This window comes from Podarcis filfolensis (assembly GCF_964270895.1).
Source record: "Podarcis filfolensis genome assembly, chromosome: W".
NCBI lineage: Eukaryota > Metazoa > Chordata > Lepidosauria > Squamata > Lacertidae > Podarcis > Podarcis filfolensis.
In genome coordinates, this window is record NC_139619.1 from 19,699,700 (window position 1) to 19,722,362 (window position 22,663).

At 45.8% G+C, this 22,663-nt stretch overlaps 1 protein-coding gene across 1 annotated transcript; it reads right to left on the reverse strand.

Annotated features, from left to right (window-relative positions):
- Positions 1-1,432: 1,432 nt before the first annotated feature.
- LOC310753862 (splicing factor YJU2-like) lies at positions 1,433-20,890 on the reverse strand. The gene is made up of 5 exons (XM_083595232.1): positions 20,762-20,890; positions 4,023-4,167; positions 2,787-2,921; positions 2,428-2,609; positions 1,433-1,493 (listed from the first exon to the last, which is right to left on the reverse strand). Exons 3-5 carry the CDS (start codon positions 2,892-2,894, stop codon positions 1,448-1,450), a joined length of 336 nt encoding a protein of 111 aa, XP_083451358.1. The 5' UTR covers positions 2,895-2,921; positions 4,023-4,167; positions 20,762-20,890; the 3' UTR covers positions 1,433-1,447.
- Between the last annotated feature and the right edge of the window lie 1,773 nt (positions 20,891-22,663).

The following is a 22,663-nucleotide window of genomic DNA, read 5'->3' on the forward strand; positions in this document are numbered from 1 at the left end:
TGGTGGTTATCACCAATTGATATTTTAACAACCAAAAAAGCAAATATGGAAGGAGAAAGACTGACATATGAAGACCTACTGATAAGATCAGAGAGTGGATGGAAATTGAGAACATATGAGGAGTTGAAACACAAATTAACAGGCTGGCTGCAATTTCATCAAATAAACGCAGTATGGAAGGAAGACAAAAAAGTAGGGATAAACGAGAAAAAATCTAAATTTCAGATAGAAATAATTGAAGGTAAATCCAAGTTATTATCTAAAATGTATAACATATTATTAGATTGGGATACTAAAGATGAAGAAATAAAGGAGGTCATGACAAAATGGGCAATGGACTTGGAATACAATATAGAATATGATAAGTGGTTGAAATTATGGACTAGTGGAATGAAATTCACGGCATGTGTCTTACTCAGAGAAAATTTGGAAAAAAATGATGTATAGGTGGTACATCAAACCGGCAAAACTAGGGAAAATGTACAAAACAGGAAATAAGGCTTGCTGGAAGTGTAAAATCAAAGAAGGCAATTTCTACCATATGTGGTGGACCTGCGAAAAAATGAAGAAGTTCTGGGAACTTATTTATAATGAGTTAAAAAAAATGTTTAAATATACCTTCCCTAAAAGACCAGAGGCCTTCTTACTAGGAATAATTGGGGATGAAATCAAAAAAGAAGATAAGACATTATTCCAATATGCCACAGCCGCCGCTAGAATATTAATTGCACAAAATTGGAAAAGTCCAAATACCCCAACGATCAGAGACTGGCAAACAAAATTATATGAATATGTTGATTTAGCAAAAATGACACAAAAAATCAGAAACAAAAAAAATACAAAGTTTATTAGTGATTGGGATAAATTTATGGTATACATTGAAGGAAACTATAGAGACCTAAAAACTATAGCAGGTTTGATATAAGTCTTACGACGCGTAAACCATTAACAATTAATAGCTGCAGAAAAAAGAAAGAAATTTTATTAAGAAGCCCGAAATCGGGAGGGAAGGAGGTCAATGGGTGTGTAGAGGAAAGGTTTAAATATCTAAATATATAAAGATTCAAGGAAGAAGACAAAGAACTGTAATGGATGTTATTTTTGTGCTATGTATGGACATTTCTTTTGAATTTGTTGATTAGTTTTTTTTTCTTTTGGTTTTTTTTAAAGAGAAACTCAATAAAAAGAAATTTAAAAAAAAGAGACATGGCCTGGGGCTCAGGGGGCATCTCGGGGATGCACCTGTCTGTGGTGGGACAGTCCTCTCCGCACAATACCTCTTGCAAGATGTCTGTAGGCTTCACTTTTGCAAACAGCTTAGCAGGACGTGAAGCAGAGTCCGCATCCTCTGAATCAGAGTCTTGTAGCAGCCTCCTCCTCTGAGCTTGTTCCAGCATAGTTCTGGCAGGGTGATATATAAGCAGGCAGAACACAGGAATGTAGCAGGTTAGCTCATTGTGCACATGTCAAATTTCAGGTTGCTGCTAGCTGCTCTAAGGGTAAGATTTTGTCAAAGGAAACCAGGGTTCAGGGAGTAGGGGGTGGAAAGCAATTCTAAATTTTACTATGTAATAAACATGTAAAAATGTAGTCATGCTGCTAGCTAGTTGGCCACAGGAAGGTGGCACGATGAGCTACAGCAGGGTTTCCCAAACTTGGGTCTCAATTCCCATCATCCCTAGTCAGCAGGACCAGTGTTCAGGGATTATGGGAATTGCAGTCCAAAAGCAGCTGGAGACCCAAGTTTGGGAAACCCTGAACAACAGTGTGACAAGAAGCAGTGGATAGGAAGCCCAGGCAAACTGCAGATGGGCGGCAGCTGTCCACAAATTCCATCGGCTCCTCAGTCTCCCAGTGCCAGGGCCCCTGCCTCCAGGATCCACTTTGTCTGGCCGACCAGCAACACAACTGGCTGGTGCTACTATCAGCCACCTCCCTCCTCCCGGGCCGGCTCAGGGACCTGCTCCTTCTGCTGCTGCCACCCAGCAAATTATGAAGAGCTATTCCATCAGGAGGAGGAGCACAGGAAGGAACAAGATTGCCAGAAGAGGTGGCAAGATGGCTGGTGACAGCATGAGAAGGTTTAAGCTTTTTGCAGTTCTCCCTGCCCTTCTCATCTGCACCTCCAACATGGGGGCAGGCCTGGCAGGGGAAATGATAAGTGAGGGTGGGGGGCAGTTTTACTAAGTTTTTATATATGCTGTAAGCCGTCCAGAGTGACTGGGGAAACCCAGCCAATGGGCAGGGTATAAATCATCATCATCATCATGCTTCTGGCAAGCTCTAAGGGGAAGGAGAGGGTTAGGCAAGCAAAGCAGGCAGGAGTAGCAGCCCCTAGTTAGCAATAAAACATTCACACACCGCTGTCAGCACTAGCAACCCACCCCCACCCCCCGTTTTGGTGTATGTGAGGCAGCCCTGGCTCACTTTGTCTCCTGCTCATCCTCCTCCAGCTCCCGTTCTTTCTGCTGCTCCTCATAGTCTTTGTACTGCTGCAGCATGGACTCAAAGTCCACGTGGGCCTGGCGCTGGTTCAGCTCCTTCAGCTCCTGGAGGTTCTCCAGAACTTCCATCTCCAGCTTGGAGTCCTTGGTCCTGTTCTCCAAAACCTTAGGGGTAAAGCAGGAACATATGTTTTTATTACTTCGTTATTCTTACACTCGCCTTTGTTGTTGTCAATTAAACTAACTAGTTTAACCAAATTAACTCAAAGCAACCTACAGCAATTAATGAACAGGAACTTAAATGAAAGGGAAGTTTTCCCTTGTGGGACTGGTGGAAAATACCTTCATTGGGTTGTTCAGCTCTTCATCCTCTCGCTCTTTCTGCAGGCGCTTCTCCTCTTCCTCCAGTAGCTTCTCGGCCTGGAAGTTCCGCGTGGCCCCATGCTCCATGGCATAGTCTGTGTTCTCGGGGTCTGTCTGACAGGGACACAGGAAGCAAGAGGGAGCTATTTCAGTGGGAGACACATAGGACAAGTTGCTCCTGGCCTGTGCACAACTGCTAGTCAGGGAGCGCACCATGAGCGCACGGTTGGCCACTGTGAGGACAGCATGCTGGGCTAAACCTGATCCAGCAGCTGCTGCTTCATTCCTCGCAGCAGGAGAGGTTCTGGCCTTCAAGCCCTCATCTGTTTGTCCACTGGGGAAAGAAAAATGCTGGACTAGTTGAGGGACCTTTGGGGTCTGACCCAGCAGGACAGGTTACATTCTTACTAAACAAAAAACTTTATTTGCCCAAGCTGTCTTGAGCCATGGTTAGCTAAAGGAACACAAATAATCAAACACTGCCAATTTATTTAGGACGCATAGCAGGGAGGCAGAATCACAAAGTCTTCAAATGGCAATTCTCTTGTACAGGTGTCCCTCCACTTGCGCGCGATCGACTCACACGCAACCGCATATATAAGCGGTACAGGGAAATAAATAATTTGATTCAAAGCTGGAAATGACAGGAGAGCGCTGCAGAGTCCATGTGGCTTACAAGGAGACCCTCCCCAGAGCCGGAAGAGAATGTCAGTGAGGGTGGTGGAAGCCACAAAAAGTCTGGAGACACAGTTGGGCTTTGTTTAAACTGCTCAGCCTCCCTGCCTCCAGTAGGTCCCAGAGCTTCAATTCTAATTATACACAATTTCTGGATACAGTATTTTTGGTCCAGATTGGAGAGAAAGCAGCAGAGAGGGTGTTTAGAGGGTGTCTGCTTATCTGCAGGAGCCCAGAATGTAACCCCTGCATATGTAGGGAGATACCTGTAATTATCCTGTGCTAAGGAATGCATGATCAACACACCTCAAGGACAAGGACTTTCTTCATCATGCGCTGGTTACCTCAAGTCTGGATCACTGCAATGCCACTCAATTTGGGGGTTCCCTTGTGCTTGACCCAGAACCTGCAGTTAGTGCAGAATACTTTCCCACTGACCGGTGTTTCCAATTTGCTATTGCATTGATGCAGCAAATGGTGTATTTCCATTATTGTTTTTCAGCTGCACAGGGGGAAAAGAAGGATGAAGACAGCTCATACCTTGAAGGTGATTTCTGCAAGGCAGCAGGTTCATTTGATATAAAACCGGAAGATGGGAAGCCCCAGGTAAGACTCATTCTGGACCGTCTCCTTCCGGGCGTTGAACTTCTTTCATTTGTAGATGTACTCGCCACAGGTCTTGCACCTAGACAGTTTAAACAGTTGCTTCTTCTTATACCAATAATTCCCCACTGGGGCCTCTGGATGGCCAGTATGAGAACAAGATGCTAGGATGACTATTACTTAATATTGGGGCTTTGGAGGAATACAGGTGAAACTCCGAAAATTAGAATATTGTGGAAAAGTTCATTTATTTCATTATTTCAACTTAAAAGGTAAAACTAATATATGAGATAGACTCATGACATACAAAGCGAGATATGTCAAGCCTTTATTTGTTATAACTGTGATGATTATGGCATACAGCTGATAAAAACCCCAAATTAACAATCTCAGAAAATTAGAATATTGTGAAAAGGTGCAGTAGCTATTCAATCCATAACACCTGCAATGGGTTCAGTAGGAAGCACAATCATGGGGAAGGCTGCTGACTTGACAGTTGTGCAGAAAGCCATCGTTGAGACCCTCCATAAGGAAGGAAAGCCTCAAACGGTAATTGCAGAAGAGGTTGGATGTTCCCAAAGTGCTGTATCGAAGCACATTAATGGAAAGTTATGCAGAATGGAAAAGTGTGGAAGAAAAAGGTGCACAAGCAGCAGGGATGACCACAGCCTGGAGAGGATTGTCAGGAAAAGACCATTCAAACGTGTTGGGGACTTTCACAAGGAGTGGACTGAGGCTGGAGTTAGTGCATCAAGAGCCACCACACACAGACGGATCCTGGAGATGGCCTTCAAATGTCATATTCCTCTTGTCAAGCCGCTCCTGAACAAGAAACAACGTCAGAAGCATCTTGCCTGGGCTAAAGAAAAAAAAAGAACTGGTCTGTTGCTCAGTGGTTCCAAGTCCTCTTTTCTGATGAGAGCAACTTTTGCATCTCATTTGGAAACCAAGGACCCAGAGTCTGGAGGAAGAATGGGGAGGCACACAATGCTTGAAGTCCAGTGTGAAGTGTTGATTTGGGGAGCCATGCCATCAGCTGGTGTTGGTCCACTGTGCTTCATTAAGTCCAGGGTCAACGCAGCTGTCAGAGCTGCCCGAGATCCCAGCTCACAAAGGACCAACGCCGCTTCGTTGTTAAGTACGAATGTCTTTATTGAAGTTCAGTTTCACTTCCACAGCCGCAGCGTGCAGCTCTACGTCTCAAACCCTAGACCGCTGAAGCTCCGTCTGAATCTCCTCCCCCCAGACACCAGTTTAAGACTCTAGCCTTGCTCCACCTCTTCCTCTGCTCTTTCCTCCTCTGGTTCCGCCTGTCCGTCGGGGTCTCGCCCTTTCTAGACTCTTCTGACGCTGATTCCCCTGAGTCTTCCCCCTCCCTCCGGCGGGCTTTAGGAGCTGGTTCCCAATCCGGGTCTCCTGCTGTCCCTCGTGCCTGTACATTTGAACTTGGCGCGCGCGCCCAGCCAGCAACTTTCCTCCTGACCGTTTCACTGCTGCTGTCACTGCTTCCCCCTTCGGGGAGGCTAGCTGCAACTGACCTCCCCTCCATTCCCCCACTCTTCGATGGAGGCGTGGTCAGCCCTGACTCATCTTCTCTCCCCGCTAGAGGAGACGCTGGTCCTGACACATGTGACTCTTCCCCCCCACTACGCTCTGGTGGGGAAACTGGTCCTGATCCCCCGCTGCTGCTTTGGGGGTCCCCGCTGGCTCCTTGTTTCTGGTGCGTCCCCCCTGGGACCCCCCTTGCCCTGACCATCGGCGCCCCCTTCTGGGAATCTTCTGATTCGCTGGAGAAGCTCATGGAATCTCTCGGGTCACTGTCATACTCCCCTACGCTGCCCTCGGATTCTTCCCCTTCGCTCTCCATTTCCTCTCTCCCCTGTGCTCCTGCTCCCGAGCCCCTGACATCCATCCCCCCCTCGAAGCCCCCCTTCCCCCCTCCCCCTCTTCGGGTGTGGGTTCCGGGTGCTCCAGTGCTGTGGGTGTGAGTGCGGGATACCGTTCTTCCCCCCTGGTGTGCAGCCGGCCAGCGGGATCCGGCCAGACCGCTATGGGCTCGTCGACGTCGATTTCTTCTACTTCCATCTCTCTGCTGTTGTGCTCGAATCCAGGATCCTCCCCCAACACGTCCATGTCCTTCCCTCCCCCTGGTACCTCGGGTGAGGCTGCGTGTAAGGGTCCCCGCAGCAGTTCCCTGCTCCACCCCACCTCCGGTTGATTGTCCCACCAATAGGAGCGGTCTGTGACAAACCCCGAGAGTGACCCCTCCGGGGAGCTTGTTTCCGGCGTTGTCTCCTCAGTTGATGAAAAACCCTGGAACGTACTGGCTGAAAGTGTGGGTGTGAAAAGCCAGTCGTCGAAATACTCTGCCGGCATAGGTCTGTGTGGGAAGAGTGCATGGAACTCGTCTTTGAGATAGTGCTCCTCCACGGCATAGCACGGTATCCACCTGTTGGCGCTGGCTGGGGTACCTTCCCTGGCGAGGAGATATTCCACTCCCTCTTCCCCCCACCTCGAGTCCAAAATCTCTGTGACCTCGTTGAGTGGCGTCGCCCTCTGTGACCCCTCCCCTGTTGGCGATTTGTTAAGTGGGTCTGGCGCGTTCCCTGGTGCCTGAAACCTGTGGGGTGCCCTGTAGGGTGTGAGCACTGACCTATGAAAGACTGGATGCATTCTGGAGCCCTCCGGGAGTGTCAACCGGAAGGCCACTGGATTGATTTGTGCCGCGACCTGGTAAGGCCCCAGCTGCTTGTGTTTGAGCTTCCTCTTAGCTAACGTCCTGGCTGGCACTGCCTGGGCTGCTAACCAGACCCAGTCCCCCACCTGGATGTCTTCCCCGACTCTCCTGTGCCTGTCTGCCTGCATTTTGTAGGCATGTTTCGCCAGTTCCAAGTGCCTTCGGAGTTGCTCGTGGACCTCCTGTAACTCTGCTGCTAAGTGCTCTGCTCCCCGTGGCTCCCCCTCCCCCTTCGTCTCTAACCCCGGGAAGGTTCTGGGATGCCGCCCATTGTTGGCGAAGAACGGTGTCACCCCTGTAGACCCGTGCTTCGTGTTGTTGTAGGCAAACTCGGCCAGCGGTAGGTAGTCCACCCAGGTCGAGGGTTGTTGATTCGCATAGCATTGCAGGTACTGCTGCATGATGGCGTTGACCCTCTCCGCTTGTCCGTTGGTCTGCGGGTGTCGTGCCGACGCTAAGTTGATCTTGACGTTCAGGATGCCCAGCAGCCTCTGCCAGAAGCTCGAGATGAATTGGCGACCCCGGTCGGACAGGAGGGACCGCGGCAAGCCGTGAGCTTTGAACACGTGGTCTATGAACAGCTTGGCGGTCTGTTCCGCTGTGGCCACCTTTGCGCAAGGAATGAAGTGCGCCATCTTGGTGAACATGTCTACGGGACTTCCGGTCGGCGCCAGCGCTCAATGGCGGTCTCCGGCTGAGCTCCGCTCAGGGAGACTGCTCCACGAGTTCGGGTCTGACCGCTACGGCGAAGCGGGGACCCCTAAAATCTCAGGCGCGGAAGCCTGAGAGCACGGAGACTCGGTGGGCACCTTAAGCGCCCCCCTTACTGCAAAGGAGCCTTTTTAAAGGCTCCGGAGCGGCATCGGGGAGCGCGGTGCTGAGAGTCGCTACCCAGCCCGTGGAGTGAAGCCACGTCGCCATTGACGGAGAGCGCCGATTCCTTCCTGACATTTGGAACTTAATTGGATTATCCGTGAGTAAGACTGAACAACAACTTTAAAAGAAAATACCTGTAAATTGGCTGAAAACGGAGAAGGCAAAAAGTAAGGAAGTCTGCCTTCCCCGGACTGCATGTTAACTAAAGCAACGAAATAGGAAGCTGCAATTTGACAGGAAGCAGCTTTAAAATTGACGGACTCAGACATTGGACTTAAATCCCCCCCTTAGCAGGCAGGGGCAGGGGGGGGGAAGACTTTTGATTGGTATTACCTGCATGAAAGAAGCATAGAAGGGGAATTTTCTGCCGTTTTGAACCCTTGGGGAGGACTGCCTGGAAAGTGAGCTACCGGGGCTAAGAACTGTCATTAGAGACTTGATACAAAGTTGGTGCTCTGCCTTTTACAACAAGTAAAGACCTTATTTGCTACAAGTCTGGCACTCTGGAAAGTTACAAATTGATAACATTTGGAAAAAATTGGACAATTGGTTGCTATTTTTGTTACCTTTGAAGGGAACCCTTGTTTCTTTGTATTTGGAACTTTGGACTGCTCCCTCTAGAGGGTTGCAGGGAAACAGTTATTATTTTCACTGTAAGGAACAGGCTTGTGGAGTTTTCCATCTGAAAGTAATTCCCGTGGGAACGACCTTGGGACATGAGTGGCCCAGCAGAAGAGATAACAACAAGAGCTAAGAGTAAAGCTGCTCAGAAAAAAGGGGCTCTATTTCAAGTTCAGCTGCAGCAGGCGTGACTACAACTTTATCTATGGATTCAGTGACACAGGCACTAGTTAAAATAAATGAAGCTTTGGAAACGCTTACAAAGCAGAGTACGGAAAACTCTAAACAACTGAAAGAACTGTCAACAAAAATGGATTTAAATACAGAGTCAATAAACAAATTGGTTCAAGAAAGTGAGACAACTAGAAAGATCGCTGAAGAGGCAAAAACTTCTGCAGAAGAGGCAAAAACTTCTGCAGAAACTACACAGGAAAAGTTAGTACCAGTCTGCAAAAAGCTGGAAGAACATGATGCGGCCCTGTCTTTGTTGGAACTACAGAAGAAAAATAGGAATTTGAGATTGAGATTGATCCCAGAAAGTGAAAAGGATAACTTGATAGACTTTCTTACAAAAGAGTTTCTGGAATTTTGGCAGGACAATTTGAAAGAAGAGGAATTCAAGATAGTAACCGCTTTCAGACTGGGCAGGAGACAAAACAGAAAGAGCCCAAGAGACTGCTTGATAACTTTGAGATCTCAGGAGGAGAGAGATAAGATATTAAATTTACATTTTCAAAGAGCTCTTGAGATTGAAGATTCCCGTGTGCAGATATTCAAAGACATTCCTAAATATATTTTGGAAGTGAGGACTTATTACAAGGACTTGGTCACTCTATTGAGAAAGAATAACATACTATTCAGATGGGAGTTCCCACAAGGCCTGTCTTTTAACTACAAAGGAAAGAAAATTAAGATAAAAACAGTGCAAGATAAAGAACAGTTTCTGACAAGGAACGAGGAGGACCTTTCGAAGGAAACGGCGGAACCTACAGATCTAGCAGAAGTACCAGACATCTCAAACTTATCTTTTGGGCTTAAAACACCAACAGGAGAAGACTTGCTTGGAGCAGTTGGGGGAACAATCAAGTAAACAACAAGATGTCTCTGCAATTTCTAAGCTGGAATTGTAATGGACTGAATCTTCCTAGGAAAAGACGTGAGGTCTTTCATATTCTAAAAAAAGAACAATTGGACTTGATTTGTTTACAAGAAACACACGTGACCAGAGTACACCGAAAATTACTTATTAATAAAAGATTAGGACAGGAATTTATCTCATCGGACAAAGTGAAGAAAAGAGGAGTGGTGATCTATGCAAAGGAAAAGTTGGCCCCTAAATTAATTTTTAAAGATGAACAAGGAAGGTATTTGGCAATTGAAATTCAAGTTCAAGGAGAAAAATTACTGATAATAGGAATTTATGCACCAAATGAAGGGAAGTCAGAATTTTTCAAGAAATTGCATGAGACATTAATGGACTATTTGGACTACAATGTAATTTTGATGGGAGATATGAATGGAGTGGTCTCTACAAACATGGACAAAGCACAAAGACAGGTGGTCTCCAAGGATGGGAGACTACCAAAGACTTTCTTTGAAATGACAGACAATATGAACCTGATTGACATTTGGAGAACAAGGAACCCTCTTGAGAGGGAGGGAACTTTCTTTTCTGAAGCAAAAATGACTTGGACCAGAATTGACCAAATATGGATAACTAGTGGGATGGCATCAAAGATAAAGAAAGTGGAAATCTGCCCAAAGACTTGCTCCGACCATAATGCTGTAAAGATGAAGATGAATTCAACAACAGCTGGTTCCTTTAGATGGAGGATGAATGACTCCCTGTTTAGAGATGAAGAGGTGTATAAAAAGGCCCAGAAAGAGGTAAAGGACTACTTTGAGATAAATCTGAGAACAGAAGTGGAAAAAAGAGTAATCTGGGACGCAAGCAAAGCCGTCATGCGAGGATTTTTAATACAACAGAATGCTAGAAAAAGGAAGAGACAGAATGAGAAGAAGGATAAGATTTTGGAAAAGATAAAAGAAGGGGAAAAAATTGAGATCTAAACCAAAGTCACATGAAATTTTGAGAGAAATTAAGTTTTATCAGAGACAATATATGGAATTGATGAATCAAGAGATAGAATGGAAAATAAAACAAATGAGACAAAAGACATTTGAATCGGCAGATAAATGTGGGAAACTTCTGGCATGGCAACTGAAGAAGAGGCAAAAACAGAATACGGTTACAAATCTAGAAGTTGAGGGAAAGAACATTTGTAAACCAATTATTTCAGGAGACTTTATGCACAAGGGCCGGTGAATGAAAAAGAAATAGAAGAATTTCTTAAAAAATATGGATTACAAAAAATTTCTGAACAAAGTAAAGTGATTTTGAATCAGAAGATAACTGATCAAGAAATTGAGGGAGCCATTCAAAATATGCAATTGGGAAAATCTCCAGGACCTGATGGACTGACCTCCAGATATTACAAAGCTCTGAAAGAATGGCTTATACAACCTTTGAAGGAGGTCTGTAACGAAATTTTAGAGGGGAAGAAGGCACCTGAATCGTGGAAAGAAGCGTACATTACACTTATACCAAAATCAGAGACTGAGAAGAACCAGATTAAGAACTACCGCCCTATATCATTACTCAATGTGGATTACAAAATTTTTGCAGACATTTTGGCAAAAAGATTGAAAAGAGTTTTGGTGGGGGAGATTCATAAAGACCAAGCGGGCTTTCTTCCAGGAAGACATCTATCAGATAATGTGAGAAATATAATAGATATTATGGAGTTATTAGAAGTTAATATTAATACCAAGGCAGTATTAATATTTGTGGATGCGGAGAAAGCCTTTGACAATATTTCTTGGAGCTTCATGAAAAAGAATCTTCAAGGGATGGGGGTAGGCCAAGGCTCTGAGAATGGTATAGGTGCAATTTATTCTGAACAAAAAGCAAAATTGATTGTAAATAATGTGGTTACTGAAGAATTCGCTATTGAAAAAGGGACACGACAGGGGTGCCCAATATCCCCATTACTTTTTATATCTGTCTTGGAGGTTTTATTAAACATGATCAGAGGGGACCAGCTGGTTAAAGGGATTCAGGTCAGAGCTAAACAATATAAATTGAGAGCGTTTGCAGATGATCTAGTATTAACTTTACAAGAGCCAAACACTAGTACGAGAAGAGTTTTAGAGCTAATACAAGTATTTGGTCAAGTAGCAGGTTTTAAGTTGAACAAACAGAAAACGAAAGTACTGGATAAAAATCTAACAGTTGCTGAAAGAGAGAAGTTCCAGAGCGAAACTGGTTTAATGGTAGCAAAGAAGGTGAAATACCTGGGGATTAATTTGACATCTAAGAATGTGAACTTATTTAAAGATAATTATGAGAAATGTTGGACAGAAGTTAAGAAAGATTTAGAAATATGGTCAAATTTGAGACTTTCCTTGTTAGGCCGAATTGCTGTTATTAAGATGAATGTTTTGCCGAGAATGTTATTTTTGTTTCAAACATTGCAGATTGTGGATAAAATGGATTGTTTCAAGAGGTGGCAAAAAGACATATCTAGATTTGTCTGGCAGGGCAAAAAGCCCAGAATAAAATTTAAGATACTAACTGATGTAAAAAAGGAGCAATGCTGCTGAGTGCTCCAGATGGCTGGAAAGCCAAACAGGATGTTGATGTTATGGGACTGTACCGTGGGAACAAGGGACAGTCTATTCTGTGCACTGAGCACCGGATGTTAGCTCAGAGTGTCACATGACCCTGTACCAGAAGTACATGGGTGGAGTTATTCTCTCTCTGCTGTTGCAGTAAAGACAGTGCAGACATGTTTTCTCTGCACTGCTGGAAAGACAGAAATAAAGGCATGTAAATACATTTCTGTCTGTCTCTCTCCCCTCCCTGGGGATGGGGGAGGAAAGGTGTGTTCTTCTCACGTTTGAAGAAGGATCGCCGGGATCTCGCCTTGTCTTGCCGGGAGTCGCTGACGGGGGAGATCAACAAGGAACTCAAGCCGGGCACCTGGAGAGTGGCCAAATTCCTCTGATATGGCTTGAGATCCCAACAGGTTTGCCCTGCCGGACTTAAAATTGTATTATGAATCAGCGGCTTTTTGCTGGCTGAAAAACTGGCTGCTTCTTGAAAACACAGACATTTTGGATTTGGAAGGGTTCAATAACAGGTTTGGCTGGCATGCATATATATGGTATGACAAGGTTAAAACACATCAAGGTTTCAAAAACCATATTGTCAGGAAAGCACTATATAATGTTTGGATTCGGTACAAAGATTTGTTGGAAAACAAAACCCCTAGGTGGTTGTCACCAATGGAAGCTAAGGAAGTGAAAAAACTTAATATGGAATCCAAATGGCCAAAATATTGGGAAATTACAGAGCATGAGGAGGGAAAAGTGAAATTGCAGAGTTATGAGAAATTGAAGTCTAAAGTAAGAGACTGGCTTCATTACTACCAGATAAATGAAGTCTTCAAACAGGACAGGAAAATTGGCTTCCAGGTGGAGAGGTCAAAATTAGAAACAGAGCTTTTGGAACCCAATACTAAGAATCTGTCAAGAATGTATAACTTGCTGTTGAAATGGAATACACAGGATGAGACGGTTAAATCAGCTATGATTAAATGGGCACAAGACATTGGTCATGACATCATGTTTGCTGACTGGGAACAGTTATGGACTACCGGTATAAAGTTTACGGCATGCAATGCCTTAAGAGAGAACATTATGAAAATGATTTACAGGTGGTACATGACCCCAGTCAAGCTTGCAAAAATCTATCATACGCCCAATAATAAATGCTGGAAATGTAAGGAAACTGAAGGTACTTTCTACCACCTTTGGTGGACGTGCCCAAAGATCAAGGCCTTTTGGGAAATGATCTATAATGAAATTAAGAAGGTACTTAAGTGTACTTTTCACAAGAAACCAGAGGCCTTCCTCTTGGGCATGGTAGGCCAATTGGTGTCAAGGAAAGATAGGACGTTTTTTATGTATGCTACAACAGCAGCAAGAGTTCTTTTAGCAAAGTATTGGAAGACACAAGAACTACCCATGCTGGAAGAGTGGCAGACGAAGGTGATTGACTATATGGGACTGGCTGAGATGACTGGCAGAATCCGCGACCAAGGAAGAAATTTAAAGTTTTAAAATTTAAAGTTACAACAGTCTTAAGAACTGTTGTAAAATTAATGAGTGCTAAAATGTCATGGGTAATGTAAAACAGAATTGCAGTGACAAATAATTGGGTAAGAGAAAAAGGATTAAAGAAAGTGAATTATAAGTAATTGAAATTAGGGGTTGCTGAAAAAGTTTAAAACAGGGATGCAGAAAAGGGAGGTATGGGGAAGTCGTTGAAATAAGGTTTAAGAAAAAAAGGTGATGAAATTATACGTGTTTATATGTTTGTTTGTTAACGTGTTATGTTGTGAATTGTCAGTTCTTGTCTGTTAATATATGTTGTAAAACCAATAAAAATTTATTATAAAAAAAAGAACATGTCTACGACCACGAGTACCGCTGTTTTGCCTCGCGAGCTGGGCAGATCTGTGACAAAGTCCAGGGCCACTTTCTCCCACGGTTCGAGCGGCGTCTGTAGAGGTTCTAGCAGACCCGCCGGCTTCCTGTGTACTGGCTTGGCCCTTTGGCAGGTGTCACACCTGGAGACGTAATCCGCGACTTCTCCCCTCATCTTGGGCCACCAAAAGTCTCTGGTTACTAATTCCGCCGTCTTGTCCTTGCCGAAGTGCCCAGCGCTGGGCGCGTCGTGTAACTGCTGCAGGACTTTCGCGCGGAGGTCGTCTCCGGGTACGTAGAGAGCCCCTTTGCGGATGAGCAGTCCGTCTCGTATCTGGAACTCGTCGTCCTTCGCTGTGCCTCTTCGCACCTCCTCCATCTTGGATTGTGCGAACGAATCCGTCTGCAGCGCTCGACGCACCGCGTCCAGGTCCACGGCGGCTGAAGCGCACGCCCACGCTTTCGGTGCGAAAATGTGTTTGGCCGCCACCGGTGCCGCTTCCTCGAGATACTGAGGCTTCCTGGATAGTGCATCCGCCATGACGTTGTTGTCTCCCGGGACGTATTCTATCCGGAAATCGAAATCCGCACAGAACTCCGCCCAGCGGATGTGTCTCTGGTTCAGGAACCGTGCCGTGCGCCAGTACTCCAGGTTCTTATGGTCCCTGCGGACCTGCACTGTGTGTCTGGCTCCGACGAGGAAGTGCCGCCACGCCTTGAAGGCTGCATGAATGGCCAGCAACTCCCTGTCCCAGATGGTGTAGTTCTGTTCCGACTTGCTGAGTTTCCTGGAGTAGAATGCGCATGGCCTCCAGTCCCCTTGCGGATCTTGCTGCAACAGGACCGCCCCCACCGCTCTGTCCGAGGCGTCCGTCTCAACCCTCATTGGTTTGCTGGGGTTTACGTGTAGCAGCTGTTCTTCGGACGCGAAGAGACACTTGAATCTCCGAAAGGACTGCTCCGCCTGGTCCGTCCAGGAAATTGGAAATTTCATTTATTATGGCCATAGGCCCATACAGGTAAAAACAACACATAAATAACAGCTTGTGCCGTAGGGGAAAAAAAAAGCAATCGCTAAAACACCACTATAACAATAAAATACTATAAAATGGAAAGGCATACTACGCCTTAATTTGCTTGTAGTGCTCCTTGGCGTCGCTTTTGGGAAAGGACAGCAACTAGGAACCTAGCCACCTTCAGGGTCGTGTGGGTATCCTTGTCCTGCAGGATTTGGGCAAGGTGGAATTTTGGTGGGGTACCCTCTAGTTTCTGTATGATTGATCCCAACAAATTTGCCCGTGGCACATTGAACAAGGGGCAAGTGAACATAATGTGCTGGAGCGACTCCGGCGTCACCTTATCACATTCGCACACGGCGGGGGCTTGGCCCTTTGAGAACCTATGTCTCAGGACATTGGAGGGAAAAACGTTAAACCTCGCTTTGGTGAAGGCCAGTCTATGGGCAACAGTCGAAAGGGAGGAAAGGTATGATGGAACGCAGTAAGTTAAAGTGATACCAATGTTCTGGGGCGAACAAGCACCTCCCCCCAGCGTATAATTTCGCTGTAAATCGATGTCATCCAGTCTTTGGCGGATCAGTCTTTGAGCAGTGATTTGGTCTAGTTTTAGGGAATCTGAGGGAGAGATTCCATAACTCAGGAGTTTGGCATGAATTCTACTAGTCCAAAGGCTAGAGAATTCATCTCGCCATAAGCATTGGACAAGGTAATGGTTTGGTAATCTATGCCACAATGATAACCAGTAATTGAAGACTTGCTTCCACAGGCAAGTTTCTAAGGATGCGACCTTCAATTCTAGTCGCATGGCTGCATTGCTTATGCACAGGGGGAGCATTAGGAGCCGACGTAGGAATTGGCTTTGCAGAGTCTCAAGGGGAGCAAGCTCTGTCATCACGGCCCAGAGCGGGGCAGCATAAGCAAGCACGGCAACCACTTTTGCCTTGAACACCTTTAGGGCCGAGGGAACATGCAAAGCTCCGTCCAAAAAGAAGAATCGGAGGAGCGCATATGACAAGGTTTTGGCCTTATTAAGTAGGTGTTGAATTTGAGCTTTCCACCCCAAATTGTATTGAAAAATAACTCCTAGGTATTGAAATTTTAGGACTTGCTCTATTTTTGCTCCACCAAGCTTCCATTTGTATAATCTCCGGCTTCTGGAGAAAATCAGAATCTTGGACCTGGCATGGTTGATGGTTAATTGATTGAGTTGACAATACGTGGCAAAGATCTTCAGAGCTCTGGTTAGTCCAACACGTGTATAAGATAGAATTACCGCGTCGTCCGCATATAAAAGGAGTGGGCAGCGGTAATCCGCTAGTCTAGGCGCGTGTGTACTTGGAGATGAGTTGACTAGAGGTGCTCGCATGTCGCTGATGAATAGGTTGAATAGGCAGGGAGCCAATATACATCCTTGGCGCACTCCCTTGTTTATTGGTATCGAATTTGTAAGGTCGCCCGCTGGAGTGAATCTCACTCTGGCAAGGGTACCTTCGTGGAGCTGGCTTATGAGCCATAAGAGTCTTCTATCAATGCCCTGTTTCGCAAGTTTCTCCCAAAGAATATTTCTAGGAACGCTGTCAAAGGCTGCCTTTAGATCTAAGAAGGCAGCACAGAGGTAGCCCCGGGGGGGGGGGGGAGGAGTACTTCCGTGCCAGATGATAAAGAACCGTGCCAGATGATAAAGTTCTGAACCCTGCTTGTTCATGGCCAATCTGGTTAGTCTCATCTACCCATCGCAATAATTTGGTCATCAAAAAGCTGGCATAAATTTTCCCTATGATCGAAAGGAGGCTGATGTTACGGTAGTTTTCCGGCTCCGTTGGAGAACCTTTTTTTATGAATTGGTACTATAATGGCCTCCTTCCATATTTTGGGGATGAGACCGGAAGCGTTGATTGCATCGAAGGTTTTGGCTAAGACGCCGGCCCACCATTGTGGGTGTAGTTTGATGGCTTCAGCAGGGATCAGGTCGGGCCCAGGGGCTTTGCCCGGTTTCAGCTGAGCTATTAACTTGGCTATTTCGTCAGGATCGGTGGGAGGCCAAATAGGTAGGTGGGTAAACAGGTGCATCAGATGGTCGGAGGGAGCATCTGCCTGTGAATCTGCCTGGGAATCTCCATTTCCTCTCTCCCCTGTGCTCCTGCTCCCGAGCCCCTGACAGCAGCCGTCTACCAGGAGATTTTGGAGCACTTCATGCTTCCTTCTGCAGGCGAGCTTTATGGGGATGCTGACTTCATTTTCCAGCAGGACTTGGCACCTGCCTACACTGCCCAAAGTACCAAAACCTGGTTCAATGCCCATGGGATTACTGTGCTTGATTGGCCAGCAAACTCGCCTCACCTAACCCCCATATCTATGGGGGATTGCCAAGAGAAAGATGAGAGACATGAGACCTAGCAATGCAGAAGAGCTGAAGGCTGCTATTGAAGCATCCTGGTCTTCTATAACACCTCAGCAGTGCCACAGGCTGATGGCATCCATGCCATGCTGCATTGAGACAGTAATTGATGCAAAGGGGGCCCAAACCAAGTACTGAGCACATATGCATGCTTGTACTTCTCAGAGGTCCAATATTGCTCTATTTGTAATCCTTGTTTTGCTGATTTCATTTAATATTCTAATTTTCTGAGACTGTTAATTTGGGGTTTTCATCAGCTGTGTGCCATAATATCACAATTATAACAAATAAAGGCTTGACATATCTCGCTTTGCATGTCATGAGTCTATCTCATATATTAGTTTCACCTTTAAGTTGAATTACTGAAATAAATGAACTTTTCCACGATATTCTAATTTTCCGAGTTTCACCTGTAGATAACTACCGTATTTTTCACCCTATAGGACGCACCGGCCCATAGGACGCACCTAGTTTTTTTGGGGGGAAATAAAGTAAAAAAAAAATATATTCCCCCCCCAGGCACGGGGCTGCGGTGGGGGAAGCCCGAGCTTCCCCCGACCCCAGCCCCCAGAACAGGCAGCTCTCCGCAAGCCGTGGGAGCCCCGTGGGAGCTCAGCACGCCCAGGCTTCAAGCTTTGCACAGCTCTCTGCAAGCCGTGGAAGCCCGGCGCCAGGCTCCCACGGCTTGCGGAGAGCTGAGCGAAGCCTGGAGAGCGAGAGGGGTCGGTGCGCACCGACCCCTCTTGCTCTCCAGGCTTCAGCGAAAGCCTGCATTCGCCCCATAGGATGCACACACATTTCCCCTTCATTTTTGGAGGGGGAAAAGTGCGTCCTATAGGGCGAAAAATACGGTAAGTCTAGCATATTGTAAATATGGTTAAACATACAAGTATGGTAAAAGTAAGGGAAAGATGAGAGCCTGGCAATGTTTTCACTGAAAAATGCAGTACTGTATATGTATTGATGTAATAAGGTACAAGAAAACGTAAATCCACACAGATTGCTGTGAGTATTACAACCCTATATTACTTCCCTGTTTAGGGAAGTTTTTAATGTCTGATGTTTTATTGTGTTTGTAATATCCTGTTGGAAGCCGCCCAGAGTGGCTGGGGATGTAACCTTACTGGGGTTCACTGATTGGGTCTGCGTTGCTCCCGGACAGGAGGAAGGAAGTCAAATGACACTGAGGGCTGGTTCAGAGAAAGAGTTCTTTATTTCTGCTCTCCGGAACAGCAGAAAGGCACCTGCGTGGTGTGTCGACAGCAAGTCCAAAGAAATGAGAAATTTCATGCAGTATATACCGTATTTTTCGCTCTATAAGACGCACCAGACCACAAGACACACCTAGTTTTTGGAGGAGGAAAACAAGGGAAAAAATATTCTGAATCTCAGAAGCCAGAACAGCAAGAGGGATTGCTGCGCAGTGAAAGCAGCAATCCCTCCTGCTGTTCTGGCTTCTGGGATAGCTGCGCAGCCTGCATTCGCTCCATAAGACACACACACATTTCCCCTTACTTTTTAGGAGGGAAAAAGTGAGTCTTATAGAGCAAAAAATACGGTATATCCTCCAGGCACCCTCTCCCCCTTCCCCAGGAATCCAGCTACGTCAGCTTGTACACACAGGTTGACATCACAGATGTTCCTGCTCCGGCACTCTTAACCATAAAAGGGTATTCCTTCCTATACTTCTGACCATAAAAGGGTATTCCTTCCTATACTTCTGACCATAAAAGGATATTCCTGTTCCTACTCTTATCTTGGAGCAAGAGGTCACCATCTCCAAGAACACCCTCTGGCGCTGTTCCCAGACTGGGTCTGTGCGTCTTTTGTGGTCAGGATATAAGATAAGGCACAGACGCATCATTGCTGCTCTACTGGAACTTGGCAAGGTCACTCATTGCTGTCATAGACTGATTAGGGAGAGAGCTTTGAGCACAGCCGGGTTTTTGTTTATACATTGACTCAGAGCTCAAGTTAATGGATTTTAGCTAAGGAAAAATAGGGATTTTGGTGCAGTTTCAGTTTTGGATTTGGGAAACCCATTCCTTCAGGGAGGCCCGGCCAGATGGGTGGGGTATAAGTAATAAATTATTATTATTATTATTATTATTATTATTATTAGACCAGAAACTGTAATCTCAATTATCACGTTCACATCTGGTTCTTTCTTCTTATTATATCTCGAATGGAATCTTTTTAGGTTTTGAACTTTTTGGGTTTATTATTGTAAATAATAAAGCATTTTAATTTTTTTGTTTAAGGATGCATAGCTTAGTTCCACCTTGCTGCGACAGCACTTTAAGAGACATGGCTTCATCCCAAATCATCTTGGGGGCTGTAGTCTGTGAAGGGTGCTCAGGAGACTCCTATTGAAGGAATGGGTTTCCAAAACCTAAAACCTGACTGGGCAGTCAGTCTGAAACAGGCCCCAAAATCCGCATTTTTCCTTCTCCAAGGGAGCATTTCTAAAATGCTTTAACTTGAGCTCTTGAGCCAAAACCCAGCTGTATAAACAAGTGCTCAAAGCTCTCTCCTTTATCAGTCTGTGATGCCTAATGAATGGCCTTGTCCATTCCAAAGTGGAGCAGGGATGACGCATCTGGGTCTTATCTTACACTGAGGCACAAACCTTGTCAGCCACCCGGGAACGGCGCCAGGAGTTGGTGACCTCTTGCTCCAAGATAAGAGTATAGGAACAGGAACAGGAACACCCTTTTATGGTCAAGAGTACAGGAAGAGGAACACCCTTTTATGGTTAAGAGTACTGGAGCAGGAACATCTGTGATGTCAGCCTGCGTGTATAAGCTGACGTGGCTGGATTCCTGGGGAAGGAGGGAGAGGGTGCCTGGAGGATATATATACTGCATGAAATTTATCATTTCTTTGGACTTGCTGTGGACTGACCACGCAAGTTCCTTCTGCTATCCGGAGAGCAGAATAAACTCTTTCTCTGAATCAATTTCGGTGTCATTTGACTTCCTTTCTCCCTCCCGGGAGCAACGCAGACCCCACAAGTCGGTAAAGTCTAATAAGGCTACACTATTTCCCTCTTTTACAATGACTGAGAAAAGAGTATAATAAGAACTAGTAACTTACTTTTCCATACATGTTTTCTCCCCCTTGTTCTGAGGCCTCAAGATGGGGACTAGCTGCTTAAAACGGCTGTTAAATTTTTAATCAAATAGTTGGATACAAGGAAAGGTGAAATACAAGGCAAGCCAACCAAGAACCTTTACAAAGGGTCAAGAGCTGAGAATGGGTTTAAATCCCTAGAAAACATCACCAACAAATTCCTGAGGATCCAAGTGCCTTTCACCTTTCTCAACCCTGCAGATAAAACAAGATTAAAATCCTAACAAACACCTTCCACACAACTAAATCATTTCACACAGAAAGCTCTGGCGATGTAACTGAGCCAATAAGGCCCAAAAATTCTCAGGGGAGAAAAAGGGTCTCGCACAACATTCTTCCTTACCGCATGTTGAAAGGTGCCATCAGTCGGACCACATACTGCCTGTCCTTTCGAAGTTTAAGCTTGGGGATCTTAGATGGATCAAAGTCTGGAGGGTAGTATTTCTAGGACACAAGGAAAAAAGATGGGTCAGATGAAAGAGCAGATCATTCTCATGCAGGCTTTTGCAGCGCCCACTACAAACTTTGGCAGTGCCCAGGAGCTGCTGGTCACAAAATCACACCTGTTTTCCAGTAGCTCAAAAAAACCTACTAAGCAACTTAGCACTACCTCCATCCCAATTGGGACAGGGCCAGCCACTTCTCTATTCCGCAAGCTTCTCCGGTCAATTTGCTTTTCAAGCTCCTTATTTATTTCTCACCATGTCTATCCCAATTTCCCAGCCCTGGAGAGACTGGCTGAAATTTGCTCCTCTGACATGAAGCTGGCACAGTGAACTTGGGCTCTTTGTTCTCTCTTGCAGCAAGAAGTGGTGAACCTTTTAGGTTCTGCTTGAGAAATCTGCTCACCAGTTGACCACACGGTGTCTTCAAAAGCACCATGCATAACACTGGTGTTGGCTGAGCAAGGGAGTTGAGGAAGCCAGATTTCCCTTGCCAACTGGGAGTGCACTTCAAGGCTCCTGGTTGTATATTGAAAACCATCTCTCTACCTGCCTTGCACCTGATGTCACATGTGTTGACATCTGTCTGTCTTGAGAGATCATAGATTGTGCCTTCAGGGGTGAAGTCAAACTGCTGGAGAATCACAGCGGCTGCTATGGCTGAAGAGTCTGCTAACTTGTAACTGCTACCTCCTGCATTGTTTTTGCTGCGTTAGCAGCATGCAAGTGATCTCCCCAGGGCACAAGCCTGGGCTGTGTGTCTGGAGGTCCTGGGCGGCCCAGATGACAAGACCCCCTCTCAGCCTCGCTGATGTGGCCCAAAGGAAAGCAGAGCAAGACATTTGGCACCAGCTGGGCTGCAGGAATTGCTGGAAGGGAGCCCATCTGGGAGAAGGAAAACCCTGGTTCTAAACCTCTACTGCCTTGTGGGACATCTTCAGGAGAAGAAAAGGCTCAGGAGTAATCCCTACACAAATTCACAAGTCCCTAAGGCACTTGGATTGTGCCTTGTACTCCTCCTTCCAGCAACTCCTGCAGCCAAGCGTCTTGCTCTGCTTTCCTTTGGACCCAGCCCAGGACCTCCAGACTCACATCCTACGCTTTTTGCTTGGAGAGGTCATTTCTGTGCTGGTAACACAGTGCTGATGCCAACAGCCTAATCTTCTTCAGGGGAGGGAGGGGGCAAATCAGTATGCCATCTTGAGCTCCTTGGAGGAAAGGAGTGATGTAAAAGCAGTAATAAATGATATAAAATGGGGGTGGGAAGAACAAGGTCTCTTAGGGAAATGAGATGTAAATGCTATAAGGACATACAGAAAGTGGAGGTTATCTGAATCTGTTTGAGTATTTTAATTTTACACATTTTAAAGTAGGGTTGTGGTTTTTTCTGTCAGTTTTACTGCTTTGTTGTTTGTAAACCGCTTTGAGGTTTGGATGTTCTTACAGTCAAGTGGTATATATTTTATTTTAAAAATAAAAGTATTATCTATTGCTACATCTTTTGGGGAAATCTGTGCCCCCTCCTCATCCTGCTCCTGTGTTGCCAATGGCTGAGAAGAAGCTTCTTCTCTTACTTGCAGGGGCAGTAGGCAATCTGGGTTGGCATGGATCGCAGTCCATCTGTCCTGGTCAGCAAAGTCTGCACTTCGTGACAGAACCACGCGTCCTGGGCGTAAATTGAAATGCCACCCTTTGCCATAGGACTGATATCCCACAAACCGCAGTCTCTGCGCTCTAGCGCCCCCTTTCTGGCGCTGAGCTTTGGGGATATTTACATGTGCCCAAGAACCCCAGTTATGGAG

Coding starts and splice junctions, on each gene's coding strand:
- LOC310753862 (XM_083595232.1), bottom strand. CDS start 2,894: ATGGAGCATGGGGCCACGCGGAACTTCCAGGCCGAGAAGCTACTGGAG. Junction 2,610..2,786: donor AGCTGAACAACCCAATGAAG/GTATTTTCCACC, acceptor TTTACCCCTAAG/GTTTTGGAGAACAGGACCAA. Junction 1,494..2,427: donor GAGGATGAGCAGGAGACAAA/GTGAGCCAGGGC, acceptor TCTTACCCTTAG/AGCAGCTAGCAGCAACCTGA.